Here is a 16,952-nt window from a genome sequence, read left to right as displayed (position 1 = left end):
CTCAGGTGAGGTTCTGTAAATTCTGTCTTGTCCAGTGAGGTTATGGTTCCGTCACGATTTTGGTGATGTTGTACCGTATTTAGTAAGTGCGGCTAATATGGAGTGAATTCGTAACGTTAACTAGCGAGTTCATTACGTATTCAGAGACTTTGTCTCGAATACGGGTTCCATTTTGTCGTGTCTCCATTTTGTGTTGCCATCACTTAGGCCCCTAGAGGTAACCAAACGAACAAAGTTGCATGGGCTTCGTTGTTCATGCACTTATTAACTAGGCCTTTTTTGACTTGTGAGTGAACTATAAAAAACTGACTCCTTCACCTGAAACTGACCTCGCTAAGCCAATTTCCTTGGTTGATCGGTGTCTGAGATTGCCAATCAATGTTCAGGACATCGTTAACTTTTAGTTTCTTTACATATGCCTTATCTTGCTCGTTATCTGTCATTGTTTCCTTTCAATGCTTTCTTCATTATATGCATTGTGCTTTCAATTATGGGTTTGTCCGACTTGTGGAGATTGAATTTGGGACATTCCTAATAATTAACTTGTGGGTTGGGACAATGTAAATTGAGGTTTTTGCTATGTGATGCTGCGTGGGAAAATGTATCTTAGTGGCTAGAATTTTGTGCAGTGGGTGTGCATTTGTAATGTGAATTTGGGCATAAAAAGGGATGTTTTGCCTTACAAAAATTTAACAGTTTCCTGAGTTGTACACTGTGTTGTATTTCTAGGATTTCTGTTACTAGCTGCAGCTAATAAATTTGGTCTTTGACGCCACCCAGAAGTATTCAGTGTCTCTGTATACCAAGACAGGTGAATCCGAAGACTTTGAGCGTGCCCCTGGCGCCGCTGGGTTTAAAACCCGGTTCTTCACAGGTCAACGTGAAAGGCGGAGGTGGCGTAGAGGCCTCTTCGGGATGCTGGCTGGGAGGAGGAGCGCTCCCGCTCTTTGGATTACTTCCTCTGGGCATTTGGAGTGTGGAAGTTGACCCCTCTTGAGGGTGATACATTGCGGAAGCCCCTGACTATCCTTCATTGGGTGTGGTGATCAGCCTGCTGGATCTGGCAACTGACACAGCTGTTCTGGGTGGGCGCGCCTGTCTGCGCCAGTGAATCCCCTGTGGCCTGAGATTGGAATTTTAGAGATCCAGGTACTTTTCCGCGACAGGGGCCTCACAACTAGGCCTGTCTGGTGGCCCGTCCTGATGGCCGGGCCGTTTTGTGGTGCTGTCCGCTTGCTCGTTGCTGTCCAGCAGAGGGAAGCAGTGCGCCATTGTTGTGCCTGGGTTAAGTGGTGTGGCAAGGGACCCATTGAAGGGGTATTTACGATGGCATCTAAGCCCAAGGTTGACAGGCAGCAGTCAAGAACCTCTAAGCGGTCACGACAAGTCCAATCTAATAAACCGGATCGCTATATGATGCCTCGGGGGTAGCCGCCGGATTTGAGACAGAGTCAGTTGAGCGGAGGAGATTTTTCTGGCCAGCCAGCTGAGCCGACGCTGCTTGATGTGATGGCGGCGATCGACGGTGTCAAGACTTCGCTGGGGTCAAAAGATGGAGACGCTGGACCACAAACTTGACACTGTAACCATCAAAGTCAATCTCATACGGACGGACCTCACCAAAACAAGTGTGAAAGTCAAGTCTCCAGATATCAAGACCACCTGCTTAACAGATGACGTGGCACAGCTCCAGCAGGAAGTGCGGGACCTTAAGGCCTCTTGCGCACTGAACAATCGGAAGTTGGATGACTATGAGGGAAGGGCTCGCCGCAATAATGCCCGTCTTATTGGCGTTCCTGAGGAGGCCGAAGGCCCGGTCCCAGACCTGTTTGTCGAAGACATAATCCTCAATAATCTCAAGCCCAAGGAACTGGGTAACTTCTTTACGATTGAACGAGTGCATAGAGTGCCGGGGGGGAGACCCAGGCCGGGGGCACCTCCTTGCCCAATGATTGCTAGGGTATTAAACTTTAGAGACAGGGACGCTATCCTGCAGGCCTCTCGGTCGGGAGGCCCTATTAAAATTCTACTATATCCTTTTTCCCGGATTTTACCCAAGCAGTTCAGAAACAGCGTCAAAGTTTCCTCGGAGTGAAGTAGAAGCTCAGAGATAGAGGTCTGAAGTATGCAATGATGTTCCCTGCCCGGTTGAGAGTGGAGGCCGAGGGTAGGGTTTGATTTTTTGATAATCCAGAGGTGGCTTCAGACTGGTTGAAAAATCGTCCCCCGAGTGGATCGGAGCGGCAAGACCGTGATGGAGGCGGTGGACTGGAGGAGCTGGAATGACGGCGAACATAGACTATTTGGAACTTTTGACATTTGTCAGGTAGTGGGCTCGACCCACGTGTACTTTGTATTGATTCCCGAACTGCGTACTGTTATGGACACAGAGTGGGGTAGTTTCGATGGGGTGGGGGGAGACAGGGTCCTGGTTTCCTCCTTCTTTCTACTTTTAGTTAGTTAGTAGCTTAGTGTATGGGGCGACAGGCACACTGCCAGTTGGGGATGGGCGGAAGCCGTGAGCAGGGCTGCAGGGAGGGTGGGTGGGGGTTGAGGGTCCTCTCGAATCTGATGTTCAAGGGATTGTTGGTGATTGGTTTGGATTTGTTAATGTCAAGTAACGGGAGACTTAAGGGGCTGTTTGTGTTTTGTTTATTTTTGCTGTCATCAGGTGACAAGGCTGTGAGCGTATTGTTTCCAAACCACCATGATGTCGAAAGTTAGACAAGGATCGGGGATCAGTGTGCTTAGCTGGAATGTGAATGGCCTAGGGGACAAGATTAAGAAAGGGATGGTTAGCCAATTTCTCTGAAGGCACTCTCCGGATGTGGCACTGCTGCAAGAGACGCATCTTATCGGGAATCGTTGCATGGCCTGCATAGGGGGGTTATAAGTTGGTGGCACATGTGGGGTTCACCACAGGTTCAAGGGGAGTCGGTATTTTGATTAAAAACTCCTTTCCCCTGACTGTTCAGGCCACTTGGGTTGACAAGCGAGGCAGGTACATTGGAATTTCAGGGCAGTGGGAGGGGAGGACGATTACTCTTGTTTCCATCTATGTCCCACCAGGTCTGCACTCTGAAACATGTTGTGATCTGGGCTCTATCTTTTTGACTCTACCCTTAGGCCTCCTAGTGTTGTGAGGTGATTTTAATGTAGTCATGGATGGTGAGGTGGATCGACAACCTGCCCGGGTGTTGCGGCCAGCACAGAGGTGGCTCCCAGACTTTCTCGAGACGACAGGTCTGGTGGATGGTTGGCGGTTACGCAATCCGTATGAGGTACACCACACACATGTTTCCGCTGCACACCATAGCCTATCCAGGATAGATTACATACTAGTGCCAGTGGCTCAGGCTCACAATGTTTGTGAGGCACGGCATTTAGGGAGAGTCATCTCGGACCACGTGCCAGTTTGGCTCCGGCTGGAGGTAGACTGTTTTAATGTAGGCAGAATTGCCCCCATAAGTGCTTGGCAACTGAAAGACCCCACCACAAAGAAGGAATTGATTAAGGTCAGGGACAGGTATTTTCAGGAAAACAGAGAAACTGTGGACTCTGCTCAGACTCTGTGGGAAGCATATAAAACTGTAGTCCGGGAGGAGGCCTTGTCCTTGACAGCCAAGAAGAAGAGGGAACGATTGGCAGACTTGGAAAAGGCGGAAGAAGAAGTGTTGAGATTGGAAAGAGAGGTGGTCCGGGCAGCCACCCCGGAGGGCCAGCACCAATTAAAATTGTGGCAGAATGAGCTCAAAGGTCTTGCCAGAGACAAGGCCAAAGCGCAGAATGAGGAGACACAGAGTAGAGTGTACGAGCACGGAGATAAGGCGGGTAAGCTAAAAGCCTGGCTTGAAAAGAAAAAAAAGAAGAAGGAAGTCAGCCAGCCGAGTGACTATCCCGTCTCGCCTAGTCCCACAAAACTGTCCTTCCCGATTAATATACATTTTACTTTGGATGAAGTTCAACTTGCCCTGAAAGCCAGCAAGGGTAACAAGGCCCCGAGACCAGATAGGTTGCCCATAGATATATTTAAACATAATCTAGAGCTATGGTTCCCCATAATAAAACAGGTACTTGCAGCAGCTTGCAAAGTTGGACTAATAGGATCTTGGCTGGAGTCAATAATGGTCTCAATCTTTAAAAAAGGATATAAACAAAATCCAACATGTTATCAGCCGATTTCTCTATTGGATTCGGTGGGGAAGGTGTTGAGGCATATCATTTTAAATCGTATTCAGGAATGGGCTGAGGACAATGAAACACTAACTGACTTGCAATTTGGTTTTAGGGAAGGCCTGGGAACCATAGAACAGGGCCTAAACTTAACTATCTTGATCGAAAAATATATATGAGGGCAAAAAAAGGGAATTTGTACCTGGCCTTTGTCGATCTCTCCACCGCTTTCAATTGTGCATGTCATGAGAAATTATGAAGGACCCTTGAAGCGATGGGAGTCGAAGAAGCCCTAATCCAAGTTGTTAGAGGATTATATTCTGATGCCAGAGCCAAGGTAAGGTTTGGACCAAACGGGGAAAACACGGCTCCATTCACCGTAGAGAGGGGGGTTAGACAGGGCTGTGTCCTGGCACCCTTCCTGTTTACCCTGTACACAAACGGTCTAGAGCAGGTGATGCTTGAGGGGTGTCAGGACCTGCCTCAGGTACAAAATCAAACCTATACCAACCCTACTCTACGCCGATGATGCCGTGATAATGGCCCAAACACCAATAGAGCTACAGCGGGCTCTAAACAAATATAACAACTACATGGAAAGCCTTGATTTAAAGATAAATGTTACAAAAACCTACGTAATGACTTACGGGAAGGCCACTAGGAAAGAGAAAACTATCTTTATTGGTAACAGCAAACTTGAAAATACAAAATCATATTAATATTTCGGTATCCTTATGGATACTAAAGGTCCTTGGCAACAGGCCATAAGAGCAAAGAAACTCTTATTTATGTAATCTACAACTGCCCTTGTGAATTTTACGCCGAAATTAGGAAAGAGGCCGCCACTGGAATTGATTAAGATATATGAGGCCAAGTGCGTTAGTGCAGTTTTATATGGGGCAGGGATTTGGGGATATTGCAATGCATCGGAGATACAGAAAGTAGAAAACGCTTTTATCCTCTATATATTTGCGGTCCCTCGATCTACTTCAACTTTTGTTTGCCACACAGAGCTAGGGCTGCAGTATATAACAAATAAAATGAGAGTCCAGCCACTTTTATTGTGGCATCGTATCTGGACGTCAACAAAAACAACATTTAATCAAAGCGTTAAAAGAGATTTCCTTAACCCCTTGGCTGCGGGGCACATTCCCGTGCTGTGGGAGGGGGGGGGGGACGCACAGCACCCCGGTGCTCATGACGAGCTGAGCTCGTCACGACCATGCCCGTTTAATGGAACGCTCAGCACAGCAGGGGAATTAGCCCCGAGTGTGAGCGTTCCACGGCTCATGACGAGCTGAGCTCGTCATGAGCATGGGAGGGGTTAAACTAGAGCAAGCCCTAGCTATTAGATGGCTGAAGTACATCAAAGATTTCATGATAGATCTAGGACAGCCTGAATTTTTAACAACCCATTATAGCTGAATAATATCTCTAGAAAAGATTTTCAAAAACAGTGTATGCTACATCTGGACGAACTTAGATACAGGAGTGAAGCCCATAAGTCTACAGTCTGCCTAAACCAGATGATTCTTTCTTCTGCAGGAATGCAACCATATCTGACCTATCATGGAACTGGATATGATAGATGTGTATTGGTTCAATTTAGATTAGATTCTTTTTATCATCTAGTTTCATTTCCTACAATAAACGATTGGTCAAAAAATGTAGGACCGTGCCCATGTGATGGTCTTGCAGCGCCGACAATACATATTGTTTTATTTTGTAAATATTATAGGGTATATAGAAAAAGGTGGATCCTTCCAATTTTAAAAATTTGGAGTATGAGGCAATGTCGTCCGGCCTATCTGGCACTCCAATTTTTGGAAAATGATTGTTATGCAAAAAATATAGCACTATTTTTAAAAGCTGTAATTAAATCAAGGAAAAATATTTGAATTTTAAGAAACTGTATGATTTGCACAAATTGTTTTTAAATTATGAATGTTTTCATTGAGCAATGTACTTATTATTGTATTGGATATACGTGAAAAATATTAATATAAGATGACGAGTGGTGCCCCTTAAAGCAAGGAATCCAAAGAATTGTATTTTGTTTTTGTGTGTTATGCTTTTATGTTTTTTTATTATGAATTGAAAACCGAATGAGGTGAATTTGAATTTGAATTTGTTTTAAAAAGCCAGACGTATTGCATTTGTCAATGCTTCTTTTGTGAGTGCCCTACTTTACAGAATTTTCGCTAGAATCACATGCTAAATGGCTCACGTTTAGTTTGAAAATGAAATGCCACAACTTCCGGCTTGTCCACAGACCACTGATCTCTTCCTGTGTTTGTCAGACCAATCACTTCTTTGATGGGTCCTCACTGCAATAAGGGCATAATAATTAAATGTGCCTGTTGAGAACGAGTGTGGCCTTTTTTTGTGACATTTCTTTTTCTTTTTCAATAGGACTTTCAAATTTGCACCATGATTTGGCCTTCGGTTGCAGCTGAATTCGTTTGGGATGTATTGTTTGTCGTTTTGGATTTCTTAATACCTGGTCTAAGCATTATCATCGGTTATACGAAAATATTCAAGGTACTGTTTCATATATATCAAATAAGATTGAATCATTGCATGTAGTACATTGATAAGCTGCTTCTGATTGGTAGGACGCTTTTGGAAAGAGTCGAACAGATATGTTAAGAATGATTAACTTTATATTACTGATATGTTTGTAACACTGCTTTTCATACCTGGCCTAGAGCCAGCTTTAGCTTTTTCCCCAGCCTCTTGTAAAACAAATTATGAATAATAAATGCACACGTATATTCATATAAAGAGGGGCATTTTGCTTGCTCACGTGTGCACAAGATCTGCCTAAAAAGTAGCTCACTTCACAAGGAAAATCTCTCCTATCATTTCTTTATTTTTAAACTTTCTAACAAAATCAAACTTGTGCCTGTCCCCCATTTCATTTTCCCTCTCTATGTCTCCAAAGCATATCCATAGCACTTCAGTATGTGTGTCTGTTGCTGGAGGAAAGCAGTGCGCATTGTGGTCAGGGGTGGACTGGGATGCCACATCAGCCCTGTCTAAAATATTCAAACCAATTCGCTCCTTTTATCTGCCTGGCACAATCTCTCTCTTTCCTTCCATCCATTCACTCTCTCTCTCTCTCTCTCTGGTTGCTTTCTCTCTATCTCCCCATTCCTCTCTCTCTCTCTTTTGAAGCCTCCCTGTGACTGTCGCAATAAACCTTGGGGAGTTGAGGAAAGTGACAGAGCCCCGCTGACCTAATATTGGCCTCAAGGGGCTCCAGCCCACCGGGTAAATGCCTGTCCTACCATGACATGGTCTTGTGTTTCAGTCTTCTCCAATGAGTAGCTCGTGAGCTATTGGTAGCTGTCAGACTACTTGTAAGTAGCTCTCCTGTGTGCAGTCCAAACTATAACATTTGGACCTTTTGCTTGGTTAAATTAATACATGTAAACCAAAATTAAAATGTGTGTATTTCAGACCAAAAGGTATTGTTGGACAGGCCACATGACGGGCCGCTCTCCCCCGGCTCGACCAAGCCCGAGCCAGTCATACAAGCACCACACACCACCATTGCACGTCCTACGTCCCCTCAGGGACACCTGCCCTCGAGCATGATAACCTCGTGGGTCCGATCCACGGCCGACCCACGCGCCCAGCCCGGGCCGCCATCTTGGACACTTCGCCACGAGGCCGCCTGGCCCCCGATCGACCTCAACCCTGGGCCTAGCCCGGCCTCAGACATTCCGGCACCACCCTCCACCCAGGAGGCGAGCGAGCTACTTGGCCAGTCAATGGGAGAAAGAGGTGTCGATGGTTCTCCCCCGGCCAGTGCCGCTCGCCCATCGCCTCCCCGGGCGCTGGCTCCACCCCCCTGCTGGGTGTCTGGACTCCCTCATCCCGGACCTCCCGACCTCCAAGTGCGAGGGTCCGGACATCAAAGCACGCCAGCCCTATAACTGGGGCAGCTCCAGAACAGGAAGGAGTTGTATCTTGGAGTCGAGAGACGAAAGAAGAACTCATCCTGGACGGACTACTGGCGCTGCCGTAACTCTGTCCTGTGCACCATCATCCTGCCTGTTGGCGCTGCCACAGCCGTCGTAACCTTCATCCTTCACCGTCGTCCGGATCTGCTGGCGAGGCCGCGGACCGTTGTAACTGTCATCTGCATCGGGACCTGCTTGGCTTCTCCACGGCCCGTCGACCATCCTTCATCCATCTCGGGACCTGCTTGGCTCCTCCACGGCCCGATCAGCAACCACGCCGAGCTCGAGGATTGAGAGCTATTGAACTCATTGGTAACTAAGACTGTCCCGCTACCCTTTTCCTCAACCAGAGATCAGAACCGAGGGGACCCCTGAGTCCAGACCTCCTTGTATCATATCGACGTAACCTAAGAATTGCATATAAAGTCTCGTTAACCTTCAATCTTGTGTGGTGTCCGTCTGTGGGGGGGAAGTTACTTATCTGTACAGTCGTTGGAGACGGCTCTCCCTGGAGGCCTCTCCCCGTAATCTCGGCCGACCCTCCCGGTCCGTCTAACATTGGTGGCCAGCGGCGCGATCCGAATCACCGCATAACGTACAGAGAGTAGCTCACCCCACAACGAACAACAATGTCGACTAAAGAGAGCGGATCAACTGGGAAGTTCCAAATGGAAAAGCTAGAGGAATACAGCCATCGTGAACTAAAGCAGTTCTGCATCGAACTAGGTATCGCTACCACCGGACTAAGTACCAAGGACGATTTTAAGCATGCCCTAGAATCTTGGGCAGAGACCGGGGATGTCGAAGCCCCGGAGCAAAGCACCGCGAAAAAAACCAACACGGCCCCTGAAGAGCAAAGAACGGGTCTCTCGCAAGACGAGATCCAAGAAAGAGAAAAAGCCCGACTACACGAACTTGAAATGGCCCGACTCAAGATGGACATAGAACTCAAATTGGCCGAGCAAAAAATAAACTTAGAGCACCTTCGCCTCCGAGAAGAAAGAGAGGAGAAACAGAGGCAAAGGGAGCTCGAGGAAAAAAGACTAACGTACGAGCACGAGCGGAACCTAGCCGAGATCAACCTGCGCAAACAGAATAAAGAATTAGGGGTGCCCGACAGACCGTCCACCCCCGGGACCACGGACAAAAAAGTGCACATCCCCAAGGATGTGGTCCGAGAATATTTTCGAGAAGACGACATCCAGCAATGGTTTAAGGCATATGAAATCGCGATGACTGCGCACCGGATCGATAGAGCCGACTGGGGAGCCGGCCTATGGGGCAAATTCCTCAATGAGGGCCGCGATACTCTGTTACAGCTCCCAGACCACCAGATGACCTCCTACGACCATATGAAAGCGGCACTCCTCACTCGCTATGGCCTCACGCCCGAGATGTACCGTCAGAGGTTCCGAGACTGCACACGCATTCCAGGTACAACTTGGGTGGACTATGTAACGTACTTCAGCCGAGCCTTCGAAGGCTGGATCAGAGGGAACAACGTCACGACCTACGAGCAGTTGTTCAATCTGATGGTATGGGAGCATCTGTCCAACAACTGCTTCATTGAACTACGCCAACACCTCCTCGACAGCAAGTTAACCGATCCCCGGCAGCTCGCAACCGAAGCTGACCGGTGGGAGATCACCCGAGTGGGCCGGAATGGGTCCTACGAGCAGAACAGGAACAACAATGGTCACCACCGATCCAGAGGAGGAGGAGGGGGCCAAGGACGAGGAAGAGACAACACTCCGGCCGCCCCCACTACCAGCACCACCCCCCCGGCCAACCGGGGCAGCACCCCGGCGCGACCGGGATACAGAGCCAATGTTACATGTCACCGATGCCAACGAGTAGGCCACTATGCAAATGACCCAAGCTGCCCGCAGTATCCGAGCCCAAGACCCCGCCAGGTGGCCGCCGCGGCACTAGGGGAAGAACAGATCTCCGAGGAACCAGAAACAGACGAGCAAGAGTATCAAGGGTGGGAGCCAGCCGCCATGACTCTCGCGTGCTTAGGGGGAAGAGACATGGTCCCGCGGGTCCCCCTACCCGCTAACACCCAGAAGTACAGCCAATGGGTGAGCATCAATGGACAACGGGCCGAAGCCCTTCGAGACACCGGGGCCAGTGTGACAGCCGTCCGCTGTCATCTGGTGACCCCAGAACAATATCTACCGAACATTCTCTGCCCTGTACGATCAGCCGACAACTCGGAGAGTCTGTGTCGGATGGCCTGCGTCCCCTTTGAGTGGGGAGGGGTCTCCGGCATGTTGAAAGTAACGGTCCGAGACGACGCCCCCGTGGACTGCCTCCTCGGAAATGACCTGGAAAGCTCCCCGTGGGCAGCCGTGGAGCGAAAAGAACACTTGGGGATGTTGGGCGTCCCAGACTGGGCGTGCGTCACCACCCGGTCTATGGCCGCCCGTGCCAACCATCACCCGGAAGAACCAGAATGGCCGGCGCCTCCGCCTCCGGTCGCCCCCGCCGAGACCCCCGACCAGGGCATCCCCCTCGAACCTGCTCAACCTTCCGACCTTGCTAATCTCGACCAGTGGGCTCAAGAAGGGGGGCCCACACAAGAACAATTTCGTCAGGAGCAGAAGACCTGTCCCTCCCTTGAGGGACTCCGACAACAAGCGCTCGCCCAAAGCGCAGGGGATACCTCCGGAACTCATTGGGTCTACTGGGACAATGACCTACTGTACAGCGAGCAACGAATCGCCGAGCTGGGGGCCAACCGAGTACTAGTGGTGCCACTCCGCTTTAGAGACTTCCTGCTACATCTGGCCCACGATGTCCCCCTGGCAGGGCACCTGGGACAAGATAAAACCTACAGCCGCCTAGTGACCCACTTCTTCTGGCCAAAAATGAGAAACGATGTGCACCAGCATTGCCGATCTTGCCCCACGTGCCAAGCCAGTGGGAAGAGCGGCCGCAAATTAAAGGCCCCCCTGCAACCCTTTCCCGTAGTCACGACCCCATTTGAGAGGGTCGGAATAGACATTGTGGGACCCCTAGACCCACGTACAAGACAAGGCCATCGCTTCATCCTAGTACTAGTGGACCACGCCACCCGCTACCCTGAGGCTATTCCTCTCCGGACCGTCACAGCCCCAGTGGTCGGCAGGGCCCTGATGGGGATCTTCTCCCGTGTGGGGTTCCCCCGAGAAGTCGTCAGTGACAGAGGCACGAACTTTATTTCCAAATACATGAAGTCCCTCTGGCAACAGTGTGGGGTCACCTACCGCTTCACGACCCCCTATCACCCCCAAGGAAACGGACTTGTTGAGCGGTTCAATCGCACTCTAAAAGGGATGATCGGGGGATTGGAAGAACCCCTCCGTCGCCAGTGGGACGTGCTGCTGCCGTGCCTCCTCTTCGCCTACCGGGAGGTCCCACAGAAGTCCCTAGGCTTCAGCCCATTCGAGCTGCTCTATGGGCACCCAGTACGGGGGCCACTCAGCCTGATCAAAGAAGGCTGGGAGTTGCCTCCGGCCAAGAGTCCTCCAGATGTCTTCCGGTACCTCCTCACCCTCCGCAACCAGTCCCAGCGGTTCAGAGACCTAGCGAAAGCCAACCTAGAGGCCAGTCAAGAGGACATGAAGAGATGGTATGACCAGAACGCCTCATCTATTGAATTCGAGCCGGGGCAACAGGTCTGGGTAATGTCCCCCACAGAACCGTGCGCTCTCCAAGACAAATGGACGGGACCCTTCAAAGTAATCGAGCGCAAGGGACCCGCCACCTATCTGATCGATATGGAGTCCGCCCGGAATCCGCTCCGAGTCCTCCACACCAACAGACTGAAACCCCACTTTGCACGAACAGAACTCAGCCTCTTGATGGCCACAGACAACGGGGTTGAGGACGACTCCGAGCCTCTCCCTGACCTCTTGCGGACCCAGGAGCAAGACGGCTCCGTGGATGGGGTCCGACTCTCGGAGACCCTCTCCCAGGAACAACGCCAAGAGTGCCAAGCCCTCCTATCACGGTTTGCCAGCCTGTTCTCCCTCACCCCAGGTGTCACTTCCTGGTGTGTGCACGATGTGGACACCGGAGACAGCCCTCCTATCCGCCACCGGGCCTACCGCGTACCTGATCGGGTACGGGCCTGCATCCAGGCGGAAGTAACTAAGATGCTCACGCTCGGGGTCATCGAGCCCTCCGACAGTCCATGGGCCAGCCCGGTCGTACTGGTCCCCAAAGCAGCCGCCCCCGGAACCACACCCGAACTCCGGTTCTGTGTCGACTACCGGGGCCTGAATGAAGTCACCAGAACGGACGCACACCCCATCCCCCGGGCAGATGAACTGGTCGACCGAATGGGCGCTGCCCGCTACCTCAGCATCTTCGATCTAACGGCAGGATATTGGCAGATCGGCCTCACACCCCGAGCACAAGAACGTTCTGCCTTCTCCACCCCCGATGGCCACTATCACTTCACGGTCATGCCCTTCGGCATGAAAAATGCCCCAGCGACGTTCCAACGGCTCGTCAATCAGGTCCTGGCGGGGCTCGAAGAGTTCAGCGCCGCCTACCTGGACGACATCGCTGTGTACAGCCACCACTGGACCGAGCACCTCCACCACCTCCAAGCAGTGTTGCAAGCCCTTCAGCGAGCTGGCCTCACGATCAAGGCCAGCAAATGTCAAATTGGACAAGGGTCAGTGACCTACCTCGGACACCAAGTGGGAAGCGGTCTAGTGGCCCCTCTTCAACTGAAAATTGCCGCCATCCAGAACTGGCAACCCCCTAACACTCAAACTGAGGTGCGAGCCTTCCTGGGCCTCACGGGCTACTACCGAAGGTTCGTGAAAGACTATGGTACCATCGTGGGGCCTCTCACCGAACTCACGTCGAAAAATCAGCCCAAGAAGGTGAACTGGACCCCAGAGTGTCAAGCGGCCTTCGAACAGCTAAAGGCCGCCATGTGTTCCGCTCCTGTACTCCAGGCCCCAGACTACAGCCGGGAGTTCGTCGTCCAGACGGATGCCTCCGACCAGGGCATTGGGGCGGTCCTGTCCCAGGTGAACACCGAAGGCCTTGATCAACCGGTGGCCTTCATCAGCCGGAGACTCCTACCACGGGAGCAACGCTGGAGCACCATAGAGAGGGAAGCCTTCGCTGTGGTATGGGCCCTCAAGAAGCTCCGACCCTACCTTTTTGGCACCCACTTCCGGGTGCAGACTGACCACCGACCCCTGCAGTGGTTGATGCATATGCGGGGGGAAAACCCAAAACTGCTACGCTGGTCCATCTCCTTGCAAGGCATGGACTTTACCGTTGAACACCGGCCTGGGTCTGACCACGCCAACGCGGATGGCCTGTCCCGGTTTTTCCGCCTCGACGAAGAGAGTCCCCAAGAGGATGGGTAACTCTCCCCGCCTTCAGCTGGGGGGGACGCATGTTGGACAGGCCACATGACGGGCCGCTCTCCCCCGGCTCGACCAAGCCCGAGCCAGTCATACAAGCACCACACACCACCATTGCACGTCCTACGTCCCCTCAGGGACACCTGCCCTCGAGCATGATAACCTCGTGGGTCCGATCCACGGCCGACCCACGCGCCCAGCCCGGGCCGCCATCTTGGACACTTCGCCACGAGGCCGCCTGGCCCCCGATCGACCTCAACCCTGGGCCTAGCCCGGCCTCAGACATTCCGGCACCACCCTCCACCCAGGAGGCGAGCGAGCTACTTGGCCAGTCAATGGGAGAAAGAGGTGTCGATGGTTCTCCCCCGGCCAGTGCCGCTCGCCCATCGCCTCCCCGGGCGCTGGCTCCACCCCCCTGCTGGGTGTCTGGACTCCCTCATCCCGGACCTCCCGACCTCCAAGTGCGAGGGTCCGGACATCAAAGCACGCCAGCCCTATAACTGGGGCAGCTCCAGAACAGGAAGGAGTTGTATCTTGGAGTCGAGAGACGAAAGAAGAACTCATCCTGGACGGACTACTGGCGCTGCCGTAACTCTGTCCTGTGCACCATCATCCTGCCTGTTGGCGCTGCCACAGCCGTCGTAACCTTCATCCTTCACCGTCGTCCGGATCTGCTGGCGAGGCCGCGGACCGTTGTAACTGTCATCTGCATCGGGACCTGCTTGGCTTCTCCACGGCCCGTCGACCATCCTTCATCCATCTCGGGACCTGCTTGGCTCCTCCACGGCCCGATCAGCAACCACGCCGAGCTCGAGGATTGAGAGCTATTGAACTCATTGGTAACTAAGACTGTCCCGCTACCCTTTTCCTCAACCAGAGATCAGAACCGAGGGGACCCCTGAGTCCAGACCTCCTTGTATCATATCGACGTAACCTAAGAATTGCATATAAAGTCTCGTTAACCTTCAATCTTGTGTGGTGTCCGTCTGTGGGGGGGAAGTTACTTATCTGTACAGTCGTTGGAGACGGCTCTCCCTGGAGGCCTCTCCCCGTAATCTCGGCCGACCCTCCCGGTCCGTCTAACAGGTATGTATTTTTAGAACGTATCAGCTGATGTTTGGAGAAAAATGGAGGAACTTGCTAAATATATTTAAAGCTGGTATTTGAATGATAAATCAAGTGGCAATTGGAAGACTTATTACTGACAGTATGACCGCGAGGCCCAGGCAAGTGTATGAGTGAACCGACCAATGGCATGTGGGTGACTCTGTCCCAGCCCTACCTGACCGCCCAGAGGCTGCCTTCGGTCTGTTGACAATGCCCCAATGCCCTGCACCCCGGCCCATGGGATGTGTGTAAATAGCATCTGTCTGTCTGGAGGGGGCGGGGCTCTCTCTCTATAGCTCATGCTGCCCCGGGTGATAAATGCCCCCTGTGTCTGGGCACCCACGCTCGCTGGGCACCAGCGGCAGGGACGGGTGGGCGCCGACGCGAGGTCCAGTTGTTCCAAGTAAGCGCATTATGTTGGTGTGATGTTTCTTTGCAGAGACCCCCGGGGGTGCGGTCACCCCATGGATGAACCCCACTCTCCTCCACATGGTCTAGTCCCACGCCCCGCATGCGTGGGGAGGTCACAATCGCCCATTGACGCGCCCCTCGCATAGCGCCACTCTCGCCCGTGCCCCACTCGAGGTTCATCATCTTGCAGACACTCACTGCACCTACGTTGATGATTCATCCCCTGGCACAGACCTGTATGTTCATTAAGGACCATTTTCTGGCACATACTTATTTTATGCCCATTGAAGAATCACCTTGTTACATAAACTTATTTTAGGTATATTAAGGATTCATCTTCCTCCGCCAAGTTTTAAGAATTGATCTTATGCAGACTCACTACATCTGCCTTAAAATCCATCTTGGTTTTGCTGACTCCTTTTATTTGCATTAGGAATGTTTTTACTCAGTCTCAATGTACCCGCTGCGAGGATTCATCTTCTTACAGATGCATACTCGTTGTACAAAAGGATTCATGTTCCAAAACAGGCTGATTTTATCCGCATTAAGAATTCATCTCGGGCAGACTCGTATTATCTTCAAGAATAATTCAGCCTTTCATGCAGACTCGTGGTAAGTGCGTGTAGCAACAGTAGCACACATCTTCTTAAAAGCTTGTTTTAACAGTATTAAATATTCATCTTCATATATACGATTAAACATTAGTCTTCTCGTGTAGGTTGATTTCACGCAGGGAACCTGGACATCAACAAGCGCAGGGAGTGGGACACAGAGTTCTCGCGAGGAGGGAGCGTTGGGGCCCGACTTACTGCTGGAGTAAAAGGTTCCTTATCTTCTTTATGGGGCGAAACAGATGGCCCCATAAAGAAGATAAGAAACCTTTTATTTCAGCAGTAAGTCAAGGAGCCCAGGCTGAAAAGGACCAGGCTTAAAGAGAAAGAAGAACGTCACTAGGGCCTCTTCTCCAATGGCTGGCCACCGTTTAGGACGCCAGCCAATGGAGAAGAGGGGCGGGGCTTAAACTCGCTAGTGAAAGTTCCTCTACCTCATTAAGTCTCGCCAGCTCGACTGTGCATGTGCGCAGTCTTTCACAGGCTGAGACCTAAAAAACGGACCGCCTGTGCCAGGGTACAAGACAGAGCCTGATAGAGACCCGTTTCAAGGCCCCCTTTAAAAAACTGCCGGTGCTCAGCACCGGTGAGACCCGGCCCCCTTAAAGCCCTGCCCACGTGCATCAGCATGATTGCGGCGTTTATTTGTGGACTAGACTGTGCCTGGAACTTCTTTTATGCCTGCACTGGTAGCACTACGCAGTGTCTTCGAGTCCCCATAGTGATTAAGAAACGAGTGGAGGTCAACTACAAACAGTCGGAGGCACAGCCTCGAAAATACTCTCTGTGCATATTTCTTCATCACTTTTTATTCATCTGAACGTCGTCATGACTCTGTTATGATTATCGATCGGCAGATTCTGGAAACACCGACATCTTAGTGCTGTGTATACACATTGAACTTTTTTTCAAAACTTTTTTAATTTGGCAGTACAATTGTAAGGGTCCCATTGGGATCACAAATAGGCCCGGGCACTCCCCCAAAAAAGTGGCCCACATACCTAAATGGTTAGTAATTTTTTTGTAGCTTTATATAACGTGAACGTGATCCAAAGCCGTTTAACATGAGCAGCAGCTACATTGCACAAAATCAAAATATTTTTTTATTAAAGGTAGATTAAGTGATTTGCCCAGAATCACTGGATGTTGAGCTGACGCCAGAACTCAAAAGTACTTCCCCAAGTCCAATGTCAGCAGCTCTGAGTCCATAACACTATACCCCATGTGTTTTTTTCCTTTGGTTAAAGTGACCTCACATCGAGGCCTATGTAAATACTACTCCATCAAGGCCTGAAAAACACTGGGAC

At 51.1% G+C, this 16,952-nt stretch overlaps 1 protein-coding gene across 1 annotated transcript in view; it reads left to right on the top strand.

The window, feature by feature from the left end:
* FFAR4 (free fatty acid receptor 4) overlaps positions 1-16,952 on the top strand; it is a 192,433-nt gene that overhangs the window by 135,556 nt on the left and 39,925 nt on the right. The window contains exon 2 of the mRNA XM_086922483.1: positions 6,586-6,714. Within this exon, the coding sequence (XP_086778609.1) occupies positions 6,586-6,714 (129 nt within the window). The remainder of the gene's footprint in view (positions 1-6,585; positions 6,715-16,952) is intronic.

Source organism: Lissotriton vulgaris, chromosome 5 (genome assembly GCF_964263255.1).
Source record: "Lissotriton vulgaris chromosome 5, aLisVul1.2, whole genome shotgun sequence".
Classification (NCBI taxonomy): domain Eukaryota; kingdom Metazoa; phylum Chordata; class Amphibia; order Caudata; family Salamandridae; genus Lissotriton; species Lissotriton vulgaris.
Note: the sequence above shows the minus strand (reverse complement) of the source record. Positions and strands in the feature narration are given on the sequence as shown.